The following is a 21,295-nucleotide window of genomic DNA, read 5'->3' as shown; positions in this document are numbered from 1 at the left end:
TCTAGTCTTTGCATATTCTAAATTCCGTTGATTTTTAAGATTGTTATAGGCATATCGAAACTCTGAACCTCCTACTTTGTTCTGCTAGGGTAGGATTAACCTCAAACCACCTCTTCAGTCACCTAAAAGTCAGTATCTAGCCGAAGCCAGACAGCAACGGGGCTTCTTTCCCAGCCATGGAAAAAAACCATACACTTCTTGAGAGATTCATCCCAACCTAATTTAGATAATTTAGATGCCTGATTTGTTCTCTCTGTAGGTGCCTGTCTCTCACCAGTGACTACACAGGATAGCTAGACAGTATTTGGCTTTGCATTCATGGGGAAAAAAGGAAGATAATTAAAATTGTCGTCACTTACGTTCATGATTCTGGGGGTGAAAATTTCAGAAGCTGCTAGAACAATGCTGAGCAAATGAAACTTGAGGGCAAAACCGAAGTCTGACATTTCTATCACGGCCATTCCCCTGTGTCACAAAGGGTGAAGCAGCAAGCTGGAATATTTGGCTCTTAAAAGAAACATCAGTACATTGATATTCCATTAATCCCTCACTAAGCACAGGGCTTGCCTTGATATTACCTTGCTGGTTTTGGAAAAGTGTATAATTCATGACAAAGATGGTGTAACTGGAGAGTATTTCAAAGTTAGTATGCCTACCACAGTCATTACATTTAAACAACATGTTATGTTAAGTTTTGCTGCAAATGCTGCTGCTAATTCAACATGACGGTATACTCGTGACTATATTACATCCTTCCGTGTGCGTTATAGTGGTTGACTGAGGGGAAAATGGTGTTGATTGAAATAGCACAAGAATTCAATAGATAGATGGTTAATAGAAACTATATGACCACGATTTTTGCTGCTTGATAGCAGGAAACAGAGTAGTTGACCTATGGAAGACAAAGGATCTTATATTAGAATATAGAACCTCCCCATGAGAACATCTATCAAAAACAAGATCAGTGTGAAGAAGCCATAGATAATGAAAGTATGCAGAAGGGTGCATGTGAAAGATGGAAATGATGACCCTAAACTAGTTGAAAAAAATATTATCAGGGAAGAACCTCAGTAGTGAAAGACTGTGCCTGACTGAGGCAGCAGCAAGGACAATGAAGACAACTGCCCTACTTAGTGGGCTCCATAAGACCTCAAGAACAAGTAAATCAGTGTAAGAATGAAGAAAAAAATATGCCATCATCAGAACCTTCATATTTGGTACAGTAATGTAATGATCTGAAAAGAAGGCTAAAAGGAATTTGGAAGGATGTCTCCAGAAGAACACAGAAGAGTGTTAGGATGACTCTGTCAGATTCAACTCAAATGGATGGGGACTCATATCCAGATTCTGTGTTGTAGTGGGATGGGAGGGATTGACCAAATGATCAGAATGAGGAACAAAAGGATCCCAAAGCAGGCTTTTGTGCTAGGTGCCATCCTGCAGATAAAATAGATATCTTCACGAATCATGCAATTAACATCTCTCTGAACACCAGTAGGGCTTCATGTCTGTTTGCTGCCCATGTCTGTTTGTTTCCTTCATGGCTAGGTTGCTGCACGCTGAAGCTCAGAGTGAAATTCAAAAGCAAGCACCTGCTAATCAGGCACATACTAAGCATGAAGTCTAACACCTTGTCGTGGAATTATGCCTTTGGTGGCAATTTTGCAGACTTTCCATGAGAAACTTGTGAGCACCCAGGCTTTCTGGGCACATAAACAGCCACCTGCCTCTGCAAATTTGTTGCTTTGATTGCAGAGGAACAGCAGGCCTCTAAAAATGTGGACAAAGGACTGTGAAGGTTGTGAAAGAAAGATCTCCACTCTCACATGCCCAGACGGAGCTCAGACCTAAGCACACACTTTTGTCCTCCTTCCTGATGCCCTGGTTTCCCCAGAAAAAAAAAATCTGGGCACAAGTGCTAAGCAGGAGCTGTGCTTGTCCCAACCAGGTCTCCAGTCATTCAAGTGAAGGAACCAAGACCACCAGATTAGAGCAGTTTAACCAATCTGGTCATTTAGACACAACCTGTAACACTTTTGGAAATGGGACATTTCTGCCCTAATGAATTTTGGGTGTGGAGTCTGTTGGCATTTTCAACTTTAATTTTAACCTATTTCTTCAGTATTATTAATGTATCTGATCCGCTTCAGTTCTTTGGGAAACAGAGACCCGCTTATTGGACCTGTGTCAACTCTGGTTTGTAGACATCCAAGCAAAGGATCTGTTTTATTTGGGTAACACATTCATATGTCAAACCTTGCAAATTGTACCTTTTATGTCTAATAAGGCCTGCTGCCACTCCGGTCCCTGTTCACTGAATGTTTGGATGCTGTTTCATTTGTCTTGGCATAAAACATTGGGGGGTTTTCAGACTCTGTTTGCTTTTCCTCCATTTTCTATAACTCTAAATTTATTCTGCAATGTCTCTGGCCTTCCACTGGACTTGCATACCTAATTGTTATACCTTGTACGTTTCCGTGTTCATGCTGCAGACTTGTGTTACTGCAGATTGATGATTTATTGCCCGCTAATACCGTGTTATACATTTTCCAAGAACTATGTATCTTCTTGAGCATTCAAAAGATAGTATTAGTGTTTTACTGCACTAAACGTGAAAAACCAAACAAATCTATGATTTTATGAAAGTGTAGCTCCTCTGTAACAAGAAGAAAGATATCACAAAGATAAGGTAGTTTATTTTAAATCTTAGATCCAACAATATATTAATGCATATCTTCAGAATTACAGTAACCTTCCCAGTGATGTGCACGGCATTTAACAAAGTAATAAAGAATAATAGGGACTGAGTTACTGAAAGACAATTGTTTTCCTCCATAGTGAAGGGTTCCAGGATCTATTCACCTGATTAGCTAGGATTATCAAGAAATGTTATGATTTAATTGAAATTTTCAGAGTTTGTGTGGACACAATACAGCTATCACTTTGCAATCGCTGCTATCAAATAGGATAAAATAGATGCCTAAATTGATATGATGTTTTTAAAAGATAAAATTTTGTAAAAAGCTCTCAAATCCCACTTTCAGAACTCATTCACACACTTCTCCACCCTAAGGTCATAAATGAGCTCCTAAGTCCCTTGGTCAATTTAAAAATTGAGCTTCTATGTCAGGTTTGCTTTGTCTAAAATATTTGTCCACTCTGCCCAATTTCTTTCTCTTATGTAAGTACAGTGTGGAAGAACTTGCTAAACTTTATGTCTAAATCACAGAGCAGAATTTGGTAAAATGGATTGCTAGTTTCCTGCAAATACATGGCCTATAGGAGTAATCACTTTTCACAGTGATTTGTAACAGCAGGACATACATCTTTTTGCTTCAGTTATCATCCCTGGCACCTTGTCACTGTGGAAGGCAGAAGACCGAAGTAGCTGGTAAGGGCGATTTGCTAGCTCAGAGTAAGGTTTTTCCAAACAACATCATCAACTGTTTGTCAGATTCTGTCTTCACTCCTCCTAACAGAGGGTGATTTCCATATTTACCTGGCAATGCCAAGGCATTTAAGAATGATATTTGTCGGATATGTTATGTTTCAGATGATTAAGGTAAGGTTCAGGTTGGGCTCTACCAAACTACTTACCTAGAGATGGGGGTCAAACTGTAGTGTCTCTTGTGTGTCAGTAGACAATATAAGGTATCCATGATTAAAGGAGATGTAACAGAGAGCAGTTGGCCAGTATAGACATATCTCCTAATTCCCAGTATTCTCTTATTGACATCAGATCTACCTTTAGGGCACCAGTGGAAAATGAAGGGTGGGTCGGCATGCCTGTGTGCACCCAAGCACCTGGTCTCCTTTTCCATCTGTGCTGGCAACTCTTCCTTCCCCTCTGACAACAAACTTTATGCCTTCAGGTATTGTTTCATTTTTCTCCAAGCAGTTCTCCAGTGTATTATACTGCAATTAATGTTTTTTAACTTCTTTTGGAACATCCTCCTGATGCTTCCTAGTAGGTATAATTTTGTTGCTGTTTAGCATCATGTATCTGGATATTTGAAAATAGGCTAAATCATAGAAAACATTCCAGATGAAAGCTCTGGAATTGGAAACATGATTAGAACTGACCTGCGACAACAGAATCTTTTGTTCCTTCTTCTGAGAGGTCTAACTCAACACTATGCACGCTTTCCCTGAAACTCTTATACCTCTTTCATTAACTTTTAAAGATATCAGTAGAACTTTGTCCACTTACTGTGGATATATAAGAAACCAGGGGAAGAAAATCTCATTAAATATGACGTGTTTGGGCTTTACACTATGTTTGGTGTTGCTATGCAGCTGCACAGCTTGGCTGTCTTCAAAGATGGCTGTGCGAGTTGGACCTCATTGCACAGTGTCATATCGCATTCTCTCATGTCTCGCCAATTAAATTATCCTCCCCACCCTTTATTCTGCCAAGGCAATACAACCAGACAAAATAAGGTCACACTTCTCAATTCTGGCAATGAACTGGTGATGTAGGAGAACCAAGCATCTAAGAATCGTTCTTCCTCTGACCCTCAGTAAGATAACATTGTCTTTCTTTTTTCAAAGATTTGGTGCATCTATTCAAGTCAATAACACCAAATCTGTCTACCAAAGATTTGTTCTCTGCTAGAGCTGAGTCCGAGAATTACAAAAAAATGACTGCATAAAGAGTTGGAATACAAAAAATAAATATAAACAATATTAAAAATAAAGCATTACCACATTGCTGTTATTCTTCGCAGAGTATTCTGATATAATGGGTTAATAACAATGTAGAATAGAATACATAGCTGTAGCACTTTTCATGCTTCCCATCCGAAATCTCAAACCAAAAGTCATAGTGATGACTGGAATCTTACAGGGCCCTGGTGAAACAGGCACTTTTATCTCTATTTTACAGATTTTGTAAGGAAAAAAAAGAAAAAAAGTAGACTTGATTGTGCTGTTGTGAGGCTTGTGTTAGAGAATACTGTGGCTCTGTGTCACGGAATTGGGAGCTTCTGGAGGCAAGGAGAAAGGCAGAGCATTTTCAGGGACAAAGGAGGAACACAGCTGCCGTACCAGCATGGTGGCTACCGCGTGTGCTGCTGCCAGAGCAGAAGAAAAAGGGCTGTGGCCTTTTCTCTCACTTCATGCAGTCCATTGCCAGATTGGAGGCTGGACGGAGGTTGTCCTTCTCTGCTGGTGCAGCAGCTTTCCCTCACCTCTCCTGCAGGGGCCAAGGCATCCCAGGCTGCCCCTGCATGGCTTGCCCTGAGTGACCTGTGCCTGGAACAGGTGAGAGAGCTGCAGCCTTCATGACATGTGGGTTAAAAAACCCACCGACTTCACATTTTTCATGAAGACTAACATGTCAAAGTGCTGCTGTCGCTTGTGCTTTTCCTACCAGAGCAGCTTCTGCATCAGCATGTTAAGTAGCATCTTACTGAGACCTAGGGAAGAGATGTGGGCTGGCTACCGAGAGCCACACAGAGCTCTGAGCTGATGCTCACTGCTTTAGAGGATAACAAGAGACATGCCTGCTTCAGGTGAAACATTTAGTTTTAAATGGGCATCTGATGTCTGTCCATGGCAGAGGTCTAATTTAGACTTCCTTGATCACCGTGGCTGGCACACTCCCAGGTACTGCATTATATTAACAAGGTTCATAAACTGTCAGATATAACTCATCCACTTAACTCTCTGCAATGAGGCACAGACTCTGAGGACACGGCCTTTCCGAGAATGTTCTCCCTTTATAATTCGTCATTCCCCCAAATGCCTCGTGTGATATGATGTTCCTGGAATCTTCGGCTAAAAGGATCAAGGGGTTTTTGGTCACATATAGCGCAGAATTTATTCATACGTTTTCTGCCACCCCAGGCGGTGACTGGGACCTTTGCCATCAAGCTATTTCCATTCGGGCCAAGGAGATCACTATTTTTCATGCTGAATAAACAAAGGAGTGCTCCCCTGCCCTTCAGGAGAAGGGCTGTAAGGGGAAAGGTGCCTTTGGCCATGGAATTCAAACTGTCCTTCCACTTGGAGGCTCTAGAGGGTAATGTCTCTTCGTACCAGCCTAGGCTGCATGGTGTGATATTCCTTTAAACTCTCCAGCGGTTCTCCTTTTGCAGGAAGGGTTTCACAAAGCGCTCTGGCATTTGCTTTCTGAAGCCTGCTTAGCTGATTTTGCTGAATGGAAAAGGTAGCACTGAAACATATCTTTTATTATAGATTACAAAGGTGGAAAAAAGCCTGCAGTAGGCTAATGCTGAGAGGAAAAATAGCATTGAAACATAAGCTGAGTTCAGTTACTTTAAACATTAGATACCACAGGAAGAGGTTTTATTGACCTTGAAACCCCCCTGACACTTGATGCTCTTACATTGTGCATCTAGAGCAAAATGTTTGTGCTAAGCAAGGCATTTCCTAGGGAGATGCAATGATGTGGAGCACCCTATGCAGACAGCTTTGTATTTTCACTGAGATACCTCTTTCCTTACTCTAGAGCATGAGGTTTGAGGGAGCTATTCGGTTAAGCTAGGTTAATTCTTCCTCAGCTTCCTTACATGTGTTGCAAGAGAGAGAGGCTATCCTGTCAGAAATCCCACCTTCCCATCTTGTACCTGGGCACAGCCAGCCAGAGAGCACAGGGAAAGCCTCCCCCGGACTTAATCACCTTCCTGGCAGCTCTGTTGCTGATGGCACTGTCAAAGAGATCTGCTCCTTCCTCTGCTGTTAGTCCACAATTCCCACTGGACTTCTGAATATTACTGTATTTTAATAACCAAGCAACGTTTGGGTTTTACGCCTTCAGGCCCTATTCATCTAGATCACACCATCTAGAGCTTTTCCTATGAATGCCCTATTTGTTTTTCTTTGTGTAAGTTAAAGTAATGAACTTGACTCTTCATGTTCCTGAAGAGCTGCTTCAGCCGAGCTGGGCACTTTGCATTCCGTAAATCAATCTGCCTTGTCAACGCCACCATCACCAGCCATGGCAGGAGCTCTTTGATCGGAGCGTTTTTAGGCTGTTACACCAGGACCACCACCATGACGGCAGTGTAGTGCCAGCTGTCACGTACCATGAAGCGTCCTGACACTGTGACTGCCATGAGAGTCTTCAAATAAACAGCAATTCATCACCGGGAAAACAAATAGCATCACAGGGAAAAAGTCATTTGTTACTGGAAAGTCTCCCTCACCTCTGATGAAATGTTCTGGCTCTTGCCATTTCTGTGACAGCATTGCTCTAACTTAATCTAACATGTAATGATGGAGCAGAGCAAATTACCTGTGCTTCCTTTCTGAACTTTTACTCTACAGTTTTCATGGGTGGCCACAATCCTGAGGACCTGGCAGACACAACAACATATTAGTCCCTTTCTCATCCTCTACTCCCTCTCCTCTGAATGCTCCTGTGCCCCAGATCCATGGGCCCGGCGTTCACACTCACATCGTCGAGGTTCACTTGCCATATGGGTGCCTCAACATGGAGGGATGGGTTTTCGCTGAACAGAAGCACTCATATGTGTTTGTTTATCAGGAATTCAGAGTTCTCGTGTACCATCAAAATATTTCCCCCTATACAATCTGCACAAACTTCAGATATGCTTTTTTTTTTCCTGCTGCCCCTCAAAAGAGTGAGTAGCATTGATAATCAACTGTTTCTTCTAACACAGTTCAATTTAAAATGCTAGGCATTCATTTGGTGGGCTGTGAGCAGTCTGGGGCTTTGTTAGATCTGCAGCATAAAGAACCAATTTTTCTTATCCTAATCCTATGGCTGTCTGGAAAAGGTGACACACAGTTAGACATAATGATAAGAAAAGCTACTGCTGCCAAAGGCAGTCAGATACCAAAGCCAGATGATTAAACCATTCCAAAGCATTCCCAGAGACAAGAGGGGGAAAAGGTCCAAAGTTTTTTTCCATAGAAGTTTTCTTGCTATAAAACCTTCAGAGCAAAGCCCACATACAGAAGCATATACACTTTTGCTTTAATAATCCATTCCTATTATTAACAGAATGACCAGCGTGATATGTATTTTAAAGCCTTTTACTTTGTTTTTTATTGTTTCAACTTCATTCTTTGTTTTGTTGTTTTGCTATTGCCGAGTGGATAGAGGCAGCTGGCCTTGTTTTAAAAATAAATGGGATGATTTTTCCCAATATACACAGCCCTAATGGCTAAACCCCTTTGATGTGAACAGCAGTCACTGCACACTGTTGACCCCTGTACAATCAGAGCTCTGTTCTAACAGTGACAACTTCGGTTTCAGAGCTATGCCCTGAGAGGAAACAGAGCAATAAACTTTTCTGTTTTCAGGACTTCCCATAGACTCAGTTTGGATGGAATTAACAAAAATATGTAATCAAATATATCGTTTAACCCTAACCAAGTGAGAAAAGGTAAAGTGGAGACAACTCCACAAAAGCAGAAAAAAGAAAATTAAAAGATCTCTAGTTTTTAACAAGGTGGGTTTTGCAGCACTAATGCCTTCAGCCTGCACAGAGCAACGCGTACTCGAGCTGCAACCAGTACCTGCCGAATGCAGCTGGTGGAGAATTTGCTCCCAGCTTCCCAGCCCTATCATTGCTCTAAGCTGTGATTTGGGGTTCGACGCTGGTCAGCCTGCTGTCGCCTCCCCACTGCCCCTTGAGACATGGCTGCTTCAGCTTCGTGAGGGAATCCAGCAGAGTCCCAGCCGGGACGTTTCACCTGCGGGAGCAGGAATGTGCAGTTTGGCACCGAGCCTGAATCTACAACATGCTCCGCCATTGAACGGACACAGAGGACAGTAATGAGCAATCCCTGGTTCCGTCTCGTACAAGCTGGTGGACCCTGTATTTGGGGGTTGTCGTTGATGTCTGAAGCAGGAAAAGGGACATCCTACTCTTTAGCTGTGAGATGAAATCATGGTAAAATGCCAAATACCACGTGGTTATCAAAAGCGTAAATCACACTGAAATACCTAGGAAGAGGGAAGGTCTGTGGAAAGTTTGAGGTCAGATTTGCAGAAAAGTCTCGCTAAACTTTCAGGAAATTTGGGTCAAGCCGAGTGTCTGTAATACAGCTTCAAAACAGGTAAGTATCTCTCGCTTTCTACCATTGTTAAAGGTTTGCACAGCTCTTATCTGACAAGCCACAGTGCTGTGATTTTCAGTGCCCCTGTGGTCTCTTCAATTCATCAGGTGAAAAAGCTTGCCAGGGAAGACACTAAGGGAACGGCTGCCCTGAACAAGACAGAACCGCTCTCAAGCTCCCAGCAGCATTTCAAACAAAAGCATTCTAGCAGGTCTTCATGGTGATCTTCAAATGCTTATACAAAAAGGAAATCTCCAGAAAATGAATAGTCCACTGAGAAATAAAGACTTTATGCTAAGCACCTTCTAGACAGCTGTTACAAAAAGATTATGATCCACTAGTTGAAATAAATGCAATTTTTATCACATTTCTGTTTTCCAATGTGTCTAGATTTGTCTGTATTTATGATTCATGTTTTTACTGTGCCTGTTGAAAAAAAAAATATCAAAAACCTCTGGGTCAGCTTTCAGCTTCAGAAAGGAAAGAAAAAGAATTTGACAACAACACAGGCTAAGAAATTATGGATTTGGTTTGGTTTGTGTTTAAATTTCATGATTGCCCACTAGGTATCATTGTGGACATGGCAATTTAACATTGTCTTTCTTTAATAATTATTTTGTTGCACGGAATAAAGCTATTTGGCCATACTAGTGAATTGCTCTTTCCAGACAGCACATAGATAGTTAATTCTGTAGAAGAATGACTGCAAGGCCACACAGTCTACATTCCCCATCAGGAATCTGGCCTGATATCAATAGTTTTCCAACGCTCCTTTTATGATGAAAGATAGTTAAACTTGGAGGAATGACAGGGTTCTCATAACGTTAAATGCAAGCACAAATAAAAGCATACCTCAACAGAGTCGTTTCCATGGAACATAGCTTGAGTCTTATATTAAACTCCAGCAATGATGTTCACTCACCAATGCGGCACTGCTGCAGGCAGCGAAATCATGCTTGAAAGGGTTTTTGCAGGGGGCAGCTTTAGAACCCCCACGACACTGACTTAGTTCTACAGATATTGAGAGAAAGGTCTCTGTCTCACAATTTTTGCTGAATAATGAGTATGATTTTTCTGAGAATCAATACACTGGAAGCTTTCTAGATAGTAATTCTCCAGTTCTTCAGTTGCTCATAATGTGTGTGTGTATATATATATATGTGTGTGTGTGTATCTCCAGCCTCCAAAAATCCATTTTAAGGAAACAATGTTCCTTAAATGCACAGCATTACAAAGCTTTATATGTGCAGTCCCCTGTAAGCTTAAGAAATATGATTAAATTGCACATAGGCAGCCATGTAACATCACAGCTTTACAATATAAAGTTCCCAGGGCCAAAATTAACCTCCATTTATTTCTGCGTTATTATTGCTTAAACTAGCCCATTTTTTTACTAAGGTTTTAAAACCATAGTGTTTGTAGAATCCTGCAAAAACTTAATAATGAAAAGTAAATACATAAGCCTCAGCTGTTTCAGAGGACACTGTAACATCTTTCCATATGAAAACACAATGGTTTTGGGTTTTTTTGAGTCTGAAGTCCATTTCCCCTGACAAAGCCCAGTTATAAAATAAAACACGCTCATTCAGTGAAGCCAAGGCCACATACTATTTCCATAACCCTTAACTCATTCATCTTCATCTTGAGCCTTCTCCTCATCACCTTATCCCGCTCAGATCTTACCCAGTTTTAGTTTTTGCTTCTTCCTTGCTGTCATTCTTTTGTTTCAGGTGTCCGGCTTAATAAAGATAACTCCTAATAATTATCTATATAGAACTGCTTTAAAAGAGGGAAAGGTGGGGGCCTTGACCAGGAATGATGAGTTTTCATATAATAGCCTTCTTCCCAAATCTGGTGCTATTTGCAGTGTATGAAAACATTCATCTCCATAAAAGAAGTGAGGAAAAATGGCAAGACAGGATTTTGATCAATATCGATTCTGATTAAGCTTGATCACAGCACTTGACATTTTGAGCAAGTCTGGAAGTACACTCACAGAAAACTCAGGATCTGCTAAGAGTCTCTAACAGCATAACAGGACATTGCTGACTTGGGTGGGGAATATTCTGTCTACTTTGTTGTTTGGCTTGTATGGCTATAATAAGGCAATATGATGCATTAACTTAATTCTGTAATTAATCTCATTGCCAAACCTTCAGTAGTGTTATTATATCCCTGATTTATTTTAGCCTTTTGCTTGTCTTCGTTTTTCCCTTGGCAGAAGGAACGGTAGTTTCATCAAGGTGTTTATAGATGAAAAAAAAATTAAAAAAAAATTTTAAAGTGTTTGAGATCATTGTATATAAAAATGGTCATCCGATCCCATCAAAGTAACACCCAGGGAGCTGGTGCAGGGATGGGAAATGTGTCATTTTTAGAAAGAGCAGTGTTCATTTATACTCTTATATGGACATATCAGGGAAAGTTGTAAAGAGCAGATTTTTTCAAGCTGCAGAAAATGAGGTTCATAAAAACATGCATTCACTAATCACTGTATGTATAAATGAGCAGGAGTGCTGTTAATGGTTCCTTCTCCGGAGGCCCGTACTACAGCATTAAAATGTGAATGGGACAGATGCAGACACCTAATCTGGATGGGTCTGGGATCCAGAACTGATCTTCTGTTCATTGCACCTATTTCTTTTTATCGCTACATGGTTTATAAAAGAAAGCTCAGTTAATTAAAAAAAAAAAAAAAAAAAAAAGGCATAAAGGGATGCAAAGCAACAAGAGTTTTCAAGCTAGCTTTCCTGGTTTTAAACTGATTTTCTAAGACAGTCAGGCTCCTTTATCTCTGAGGACTCATTCCCTTCCTTCTCCCATAAGAAAAAAATCTTTCTGATATACTGAATCACAAAGACTCTGCTCTGTGTAATTCTCATACTGCACTCAGCACTGCTGTGTTTGAAGGCTTCCCAGGAATATATTAAGCAATGTGACTAACCTCTATCATTTGGGTTTGTTGTTGGGTTTTTTTTTTCCTCATCTTCGTCTCCAGGGGAAGGAGTGTGTTCAGTGAAGTGTTTTGTTTGGAATTTATTTTTTTTTATTTTGTGCTGTAAATAGGTACATTGCAGTGTGTTTTTCTTAGAGTCAAAGAAATGCATCTTGCACTATTAACAAACATGGTAAATTTTGTGAGAGCCCTTTATCCGTGTGGGAATTCCTTAACAATTTTAGCTGACTGGTCCCCAAGAAATCTCTGCTGCGTGCACAGATGAGCTGTACCCTTCCTATAGGAAGTCTTAGTCCACCGGGGAGAAAGCATGTTCCTGGTCTTCATCCTAGAGGTTTCTGTAGTCCCCATGGGCTCAGGCCATCGAGCATCCTCAAAGTAAAAACTGCCACTTTTCGTTCTTAACCTCAGCTCTGAGGGTGTGCCTTCTGATGATGATGCAATTAGAAGATAAATCTTGAATGGCTGTCGCTGGATTAGAACTGATAAATTGCTTGGTTAAAAAAGAGGAAAAAAAAAACCAACAAAACACTAACGTGATGTTCAAATTAAAACAAAATTATTATGTGTACCAAGCAAAGGGTTGGATAAATGTGGGAGAAGGGGAGGTTTATTTTATGACCTCTGATTGTCTCGTGGGAAACAATCTTCCATTTGTATTTAGAACAGAACAATTTCTAGCTTTAAGGCACTCTTTTAATCAGCAAGCTCATCTGATGAAATGCTGTAGGATTTACTTATATATCAAAGAAGTTCCCTAGACATTTAGGGGATGCAACTGAATACAATTAAAAGATCAGTTGTAAGCACAGTTTGTGATACAGTTTGTTTGCTGCGCTTTGTGAGAGAAGTTTAGTTAATAACATGGACTTGTGGTCGTTTAGCAGAAAGTAAAGTATTGAACTGTATTACAAGAAAAGCTTTACCATTGTGGCCTACTAGAGATGCAGCTATTCAGCTATCTTGGATCTGATGGTCTGTAAAAAGAGAACAGAGAAACTATTAAGCCAAGGTTCACATCCAAGAATGGAATCATTTATGAACAACCTTTCTGGGCCTAATTCATTGCTGAATTAAACCTCATGTAATGTCATTGAAGTCAATGGGGTTATGCAGGGCATAAGTCAGTGGAGCAAATTAGCCCTCTGTCTTGAAGCCAAGAAACCAAAGGAAAGAGTGATCCAATAAAACGGAGATGAAATGCTGATATTAGCTGAATGCCACTGTTCTTGGTACAGTGCGTTCTTTGTGTCCAGCGGTGAATATTTCATCCTTCCCAGGTGTAAAATCTTCCCAGCAGCACTATAAGGCAGATTTATAATAAATGACAAAATTAATGATATAGTTCTGTTGTAATGCAGTTTCTGGGCTCCCAACAGGAACTTTAGCAGTTAGCAGACAACATCTATGCTGGCTGCAGCGTGATCTCCAAATCAAGTCTTAATCTCTTCAGAAAAGCCTTGGGGCTGGCTTTTTTTTTCCCCTATAGCCATCTCTCACCTGTACAGATATTAGAAGCAAGGACTCATAGGTATGGAGAGCTTCCTACATAGAAAACGGACAGAAATACCAGGAATATCTGTGTAAGAGCTGGAGTAAATTAGGCACGGTCACTGCCTCAGGTATAGGGGCACTAGGAAACAGAATGGATCTGTTTGCATTTCCATGTATACAGGTAATATTAAGGGTTTTAAGAACCCACAATATTGCAGTGATTGTAGGTGTGCCTTGGATTAATGAAAAAAAAAAATCCATTTGCACTAACCAGCATTCATAACAGTACATGGTCTTCTCCCAGATTTCACCCTTTTTACTGTCTGACCCACTGATTACTTTGTCTGAAATTAAGATCATCATCTCCCTCAGCCGGAGATTATGGGTTTTGTGCCACGCACACAGAGAGCTCAGTCCTGGCTGGAGCCTTTAGGCATTTTTCTTATCCATATAAAGAACTAATTCCCAAAGTCTACAGTTGGGTTTGCAGCTTATGAAAAGATCTCTGTGAGGTGACCTGTACAGAATAACACATTTCGACAGCACAGCTCACTTTTCACTACAAAGAGATCAAACAACCGGAATTCTTTTGACATCCTACCATGCAAATTTCAGTGGTGAGCTAAAGGATGAAAAACAGGTTGTTGGCAATCAGCGGAGAAAACTCTCCGGACCTACATGTAAGGGAAACCGTGTAAAGCATGCAACACGTGGCACGTGCCTGCTGCTCCAGTATTTGTTCTGTTGCTTCTGGTGTAACTTCTCAGTGATGATAGAACTCGGTGGAGGCACTAGCAGAGGACTCACATGATACTTGGCCCATGGCATGTGTGATATTGGCCATTTATTCCCTTTTTTTTATTTTTTCAGGTGATAGTGTAAGATAAGCAATTTGCCATGGTACTCGAGGAACACTCCAGATTTTCATTTTCTTTAAATCTTGTTGCTTCTGTTTACAATTCACTTCTGGGCATGCTCTGAGGAGAGGAGTGGAGGGAACAAGATATGAATTTGCCAGCTGCGGCACGCGATGCGGATGTGAATACATCCAGACCCATCCAAAGTGCTAGATATGTCTTGAGGCTTGGGGGTTATCACAGATATGGGAACCAGTCCCACTAATCCACAGCACTAATCTCAAATGATAAAGTATCACTATAAAGTGGGTTTACAAGTGCACTGAATTCCACTTCGGTTTAGGTGGCAAGGTTCTGCTAAAAACAGAGTTCTGCTAGAGGGTTGGGTTTTGTTGGATGAGAAATCTGATTTTGACAGAAATATTTACATTTTCAGTGGCTAAAAGTCCATCCATCCAACCACCCATTTGGTTTTCTGGTTTTCAATAATTAAAAAGAACCCAACTGGGTAACGGAAAATTTTTGATCAATTTTTGGAAGTTTTATTGAAGGGTCTGTTTTACAAGAAAGATGCAAAATTCCCCTGGCTATTTCCAATTAAAATTACCAAACTGTTGTGAAGAATTATCATTACCTCATCAGACAGAGTCTGGCGAATTTTGTTATTTCTGTTTCTGTTGTTGCTTTTCTAGAACCAACTCTTGCTTTTCTATTGCATTTGCTTTACATTTAACGCTATTACCTTTTGTTTCAGCTGGCGGGCTTCATCTATGCCTGTTATGTTGTGAAATGTATTACTGAAGAAGAGGACAGCTGTAAGTACTAAAGCTTTATTACATACAAAATGAATTCTTGGTTTTTTAAATCACCCCTCCACTATGCTGGCTCTTGCTGACTTCAACCTAAATGCCTTATTATACTGTAGCCAGAGCATGCTTTCTGTCCATCCTTCTTGATCTAAAATTTGCAAATGCCTGAAAGACAAAGGAGTTGTGAAATGCAGCTTAAAAAATACACACTCTTTTCTTCTGAAATTTTTTTTCCTCACAGCTTAGCTTAAGACATAGATAAAAAAAGCAAAAATCCCAATTGGTTAATACAAGCTTTTTTTTTTTTTTTCCTTAGTCCAGATTGTTATTAACTATCTTCACAGTAATTGGTTACCACTGAGGGCATAGCTCTTCTGTGTTGTGTGTTGGCTTGTAAAAGCATTTCTGGCAAAAAAATAGCTTTAGATCATTGCAGGACCTTCATTTATGACAGGTGAAACTGTGGAGCTCCTCTTTGTTCCTGCTGCTCCCAGGGTACAATTACAAGGAGCGAAATTATTTCATATAGATGTATGGTTGTGTTTCTTCTGCTTATTTATATCAATAGAAGCCTGTTGAGCAGAATTTGCTCTTATTACATGCTATGGAGTCAAGCCAGTTCGTTTTTTCTCTAGTCTAACCTTGATTTTTTTAAAAAGGGCCACTGCAGCATTTCAGTACATCTTGGGATTCATACTACAGCACTTTAGAAACAAGTATCAGAACTGCATGTAACTTTGATAAAATATACATGAATCCTAGAGAGAGCTCTGCGACAGGAAGCTAAAGGGGTTTTATTTGATGGAGAGCACTGCTAGGGCTGGTGGGGGTTCCTTTGTGTGTTCTCCTGCGCAGAAAATAGCTGCAACCCTATAATCTATTGGCAATCCAGTGCCACCGTGAGCCATCAAGGGGAGACTTAGTGCCGAAATCAAACCACCCTTTGGAGCTCTTTCCGACTATCCTCCTTTCAGTCGTCTTTGTGTTTGTGTGGAGGCAAGGAAGGCATAAGGGTAAAGCAAGTGGAGCAGGGGTATGGCACAAACAGGTCTTGTCTTTTTAGGGAAGGACCCAGTCATACGTACTTTCTCCTATTTTCCCTTTAAGTGCATCCACTATCCACAAAGCTGGAGGAGAATGATTCCTTGCCCCCCAAAACAAAATCCTGTTTAATACTTTTCTGCCCTCTCTTCTGAGGGCTTAAATCTTTTTTTCACTCTTCTGTAATGCTTTTGGGCACGGTATAAGTCAAAAGCGAGGAAGAGACTTGTGACTTGGCTCACCAAACAAGCACAGAAGTTGGAGCACGTTTGAGAGATTTCTCCCATGGTCTGTAAAGCCACATTCCTGGCAGCAAAGTGCTGTGGCCAATATGGTATTGTTTTCTGCTCACTGCGGCGGGAGCGCCCTGTTGTTCAGAAGCTACAGCTCGTCATGCTTCTTTGAACCTTTCCTTGCTGTCGTCTTGCCTATTTTGAGGCTCTTATTACTTTGTTAGTCCACCTCGGCCAGGCCTCCTCTTCCAGCCAAAGAGCCATCTCACCCATCTGTGAGCATCCCTCTGAGGTACCAGCGCGAATCCCCACCCAGCGCAATGAAACCAGCGCAAGCTCAGGCTCCGCAGCTTTCCCTCGGGTGAGGTTTGGAAGCGTGGCTGGAAAAAAAAAGAGAAAAAGGGAGCTTCTGTGGCAGAGTTGTCCCAACACTGTAATAATGCTCAGATTGGATTTGGCCCCTCAAGGTGTCGTAAAATTAAAGCAGCTTTAATTTCTACTGAGAGGCTGCATGTAGCAGAGAGTGAGAGCGATTCGAGTTCTCCCTCTGCTCAGACATCCACTCTGACGGGTGCCGAGCACTCGCTGCAACAGCCAGGGGCTCCAGTCCGCACAGATACCCCCTGCTCCGCTCGAATTTTAGTTGCTTTCAATCCCATTTAGATACATTTTCTTGCCTTTTCCCCTCCCTTTTGGCAACACATCCATCTATTGTACTCCTCTGAGAAGTCATGTATCCCTTATGGATGCCATGTTATTTAGTATTTATACTCCAGAGGAAGATGCCTAAGCGTAACTTTCTCAATACATTCACGGATGGGGTCATCTCATGCAGACCGAGCGAGTGCGAAAGAGAAAAGCTTTCAGGAAAACTGGAATATGTCCCAGAGCCATTGCTAGAGCTTCCTGCATATGCGAGTCTGGTCTGAGATCGCTTCAGATCCCCTAGCTGTGTTTCTTTTCCCATAGTCTCTTCTTCCACTTTTCCAGTTCCTCACCCCTCCGTGCTGCTATGGAGCAAGGTCAGTGGCTCAGGGGGATGAAGACACCCCTCCTGCCCACAACATTCACGCTCCTCCAGACTTGCTGGATATCTAGCATAGCACAGAGCTTTAGTCTGCTGCCCACCCACCCCCTGCCTAGCACCCATACCTGCTAAGGGGGGAGGCTGGGCTTGTGCTTGCACGGAGGTTGGCAGCTGGTGTTCCCTCCGTGTGCTAAAGATGTGTCAGCTGTGAAACAGCCTCTGGTAAAACCAGTCACCCCAAAGTAACTCTCCCACGCCACTGCACCACAGTGGGTCACGTCAAAGGGGCATTCAACCATGAGTCCTGTCTGATGAGACAGAGTCAATGGAAAAAGCCCTTCTGATGAGGCAGAGCCAACAGAAAAAGCCTTTTGCTTCTCAGGATGGATGTCGTGAACACCCATACACTCCGTTCAATTTCTTCTGCTTTGCTAACGGGCCATGGAAGTAACAGCAGTCCAGAAGAGGAGCAAAAGAGGCAGAAACACTGAGCCTGGCAGGAGTGGGCAGCAAGGCATGAGACCAGAGAGAAAGTCATACAACATCCAAAAGCCAGACATGGGCATGTTCTGGATTTTAACCAGAGGAATGTATTGACACTGCTCTGGAGCAGAGAGGGTGCCACATCTTCTCTTGGCACAGAGCCTCAACTGTAGAAACACAATCAAGTTGCTCTTAGGCTGCTTCAGCTGAATTAGCTTTGCTCTCAAAGTAATTGGAACAAGCTGAAAGAATTACTATTTCTCCATTCTTTATGGAGATTTTATTAAGAGAACAAATGAGCGAGGATAGAATTAAGCAAACATTTCTCTAAGATTAACCTGCTCTAACCTCACTAAAGGATTAGGAATGGAACAATACAGTGATCAAATCAGGATCATAACTAGGGCTGAATCAGCAAGTCTAAAGGTTCTAATTACTCACACACCAAATAAATCCAGCAGCAGGCCCCCTAAATCAAAGCACAAGTCCGCACTACCTTTCATGAGAACAATCTGCTTTGGGTTAATTCTGCATCAAGGATTAAAGTGGAAGCTGCTTTCCCTCCTGGTACGGTCCCAAGCAGTTGCTCTAACATTGGGTGCACCGGAGCCGAACGGCAGCACCCATCTCCAAGGGTCAGACAAGGGTGGCTTTTCCCTGGCTACTACTCCTGGTGGTGGTTTGTCATTCCCAAAGGTCCCTTCTGCATCACGTTCCCTGTGGCCGCGTAGGGAGGAGGAACTCTGAGGCTTGGAGACCCTCGGCTCCACATCTGGGAAATGCGAGCTCAACAAGGTTGCTGCCAACTCAACGCTCTCCTCTTCACTATTGCCACTGGTATGCCTAAGCCATTGTCATTCTTACCTCATTAGCATTATTAGCTGCAGCAATTAAAAATAAAGCATGAAAATGTCAGCAACAATCATTACTTGGAGGCATCCAATGGCTATAAATTTATCGGAGCTCCTCATTTATTTTCCAAAATCGTATTAGGCCTGCATTTTTCAAAGGCTGCACATTATTTTTAATAACATTGAAATGTTCGTTTAATGTGCATTTCCTCACTAGCAATTTGGCTCCCTGCTATAAGCTGTTACTGCCTTACTAAAGGAAAATTCAAAGTATTTTTGAAAATGTTATTAAATATACAGCTATTTTGTGGAAAACCCTGGAATGTAAGCACTAAAGCAGCATCCTCCTGGGCCTTTTTGTCTGTAAGCAATTAAAAAAGAAACCTGGGTTACTGAAATGGGAATTTTGCGCTCGTCTAGCAGGTTCTGTTGAGAGAAAAGGGATTGGCTTGTTATTAGAGGGACAGCTTTGGCTGGGAAGGAACCCCAGCCTAGAGAAAATCACCAATTCAGTCTGTGTCCTGCAGTGAAATCCTAATCCAGAAGGCTCCCTTGCAGACCCAAATAAGGAGAAGAAACAGCATTTACTTCCCATAACACAATGGCAAAGCAACCAGGGCGTAAACACAGCCTGTCTGACTGTTCCCCGAGTACCATGAGGTACAGCCTTTGCACTATCTTACACTAGCAGGAATCCAACTTGCACACACACTGTCTTCTTTTCTCTTGGCATTGTTTCCAGGTAAACTGCAAAGCAAAAAGAAATTGCAACTGGGTTAAGCAGATTTTTGCCGCATATTCCCTTGAGCCCAGCTTTTGGGGATGTCTGGCACAGAAGTAAAGCCCTAGATAACCCCTTAAAATGATTTCACTACCCCTCGTAAAAACCTGAATTCAAGATTCTGTTTGAATTACTGAAAACGTTCAGGAAGACAATACGCCAGACAGGGGATATCTGCTGGTGAGCAATACAGCACAGCAATTATGTGCCAATAAACTCAGTGCCAAACAACAATCCACTCTGGGATCCTAGGCCTGACCTGGGAAGTACAAAGGTGATGACAAAGATTTTCTTTTAAAAGACAATATTAAATTAGTTAGATGTGAGAGATGTGAAATTTTGACAAACAGATGGGATAGGTAGAAAAGCCTTTTATTTTTAGTTCTGTTACAGGCTGCCTTCCACCTTTGGGCAGGATATTTAACCTCTCCATACTTCTGTTTCCCATATTTAAAATGGGAAATAATGACAGGGACAAACTCACAGGCGTGTTGCTTCATAACTTTGAGCTTCTGGGATGAAAGGCACTACTGAAGTCCAGAATATGCTCAGGTATCACTTTATTTCTGTGCCAAAAGCTTTTCACAATCTGCTTAACGAGACACTACAGAGAAATAATACCTCAGCTTCCATCCCTGCTTAGAAATCTCTAAAACAAAGAGAAATGGGTAGCAAACGTTTAGCTATTAATTCTGATTCTTTATGTCCCTTCCCATTTTCTGGTGAATATGGCTGTAAATCCTGAGACTACACTGACGCTTCCTTCCGTATCTGTTTGCCATACAAGCACACAGCACGTTTGTGGTTCCCAGAAAATCCCGACAGCAATTTGCAGTTCAGGGACTTCCTTAGCCAGAAGAGGTCTCGTTGTGTTTAGTTTCCCACAATGGGCTTTTCTTCCTGAAAGCGTCCACCCGTGTTTGGACCAAGAAAGTTTTTATCAGGCACAGCCTCCAGTTGTTCTCCAACTGTTGAACAGATCATTCATGAATGAAAATTCACTGAACACACTACAAAAGCTGAAGCTACAGCTTGGTTTTGCTCAGCTGCGCTCTCCGATTTACAGCCTGTGGCTAAATTAGAAGCTTTTTCCGTTACTTGTTTCATTTAGTGTGGTGACTGCTACGTGAACTAAGTAAACCAAAGGGAGGGAAATGGGATGCCTTCGGCTGTCAAGATGCTGACGGAAGCATGGAGGGAAAGAAGCCTTTGAAATCCCATGGCACTGCCTCATGCTTGTCATCCTAAAGAGAACTGCCTTGAAGAGCCACAGTGCCACGAGGAACATTCAGGAAATTCCCCGAGATGCCTCTACAGCATCAACCTTCCGCACATATCAATAGCCGGTGCCGGTGTCGTTATTTCCAGTCATGTCCTGCCTTGGAGGGGACGTGCCACAGAGCGGAGCGCTGGTGTTGAGCATCTCATTCTCACCGGCGCGGACCACGGGCACTCCGCGTCCCACAAGGCACCCTCGCTGCTTCGAAAAGGCAGGCTGAAAAATGTCCGAGCTGCGGAGTGCAGGGGGGGGAAGCCTACGGCCAGGATGACGTGACAAGTGGAAGTGGCCGCGTTTGAGATGCAAATGGACCTGAGCAGTCCAAGGTGTCCCAGGGCTTGGCAGACGTTACACAGCCTGGTCTGTGATCGTTTGGCACTGCGCTGCAGAGAGCGAAACAAACTTAAAGCTCAGAGGAGGTGCAGTTTGTTTA

At 42.0% G+C, this 21,295-nt stretch overlaps 1 protein-coding gene across 1 annotated transcript in view; it reads left to right on the top strand.

Annotated features, from left to right (window-relative positions):
* Window positions 1-15,184, top strand: part of NKAIN2 (Na+/K+ transporting ATPase interacting 2) — a 285,258-nt gene extending 270,074 nt beyond the window's left edge. Inside the window, exon 5 of the mRNA XM_010585858.1 lies at window positions 15,113-15,184. Coding sequence (XP_010584160.1) covers window positions 15,113-15,184 — 72 coding nt within the window. The remainder of the gene's footprint in view (window positions 1-15,112) is intronic.
* The last annotated feature ends 6,111 nt before the right edge of the window (window positions 15,185-21,295 follow it).

Source organism: Haliaeetus leucocephalus, unplaced genomic scaffold (assembly GCF_000737465.1).
Source record: "Haliaeetus leucocephalus isolate CR32 unplaced genomic scaffold, Haliaeetus_leucocephalus-4.0 Scaffold130, whole genome shotgun sequence".
Taxonomy (NCBI): Eukaryota; Metazoa; Chordata; class Aves; order Accipitriformes; family Accipitridae; genus Haliaeetus; species Haliaeetus leucocephalus.
Note: the sequence above shows the minus strand (reverse complement) of the source record. Positions and strands in the feature narration are given on the sequence as shown.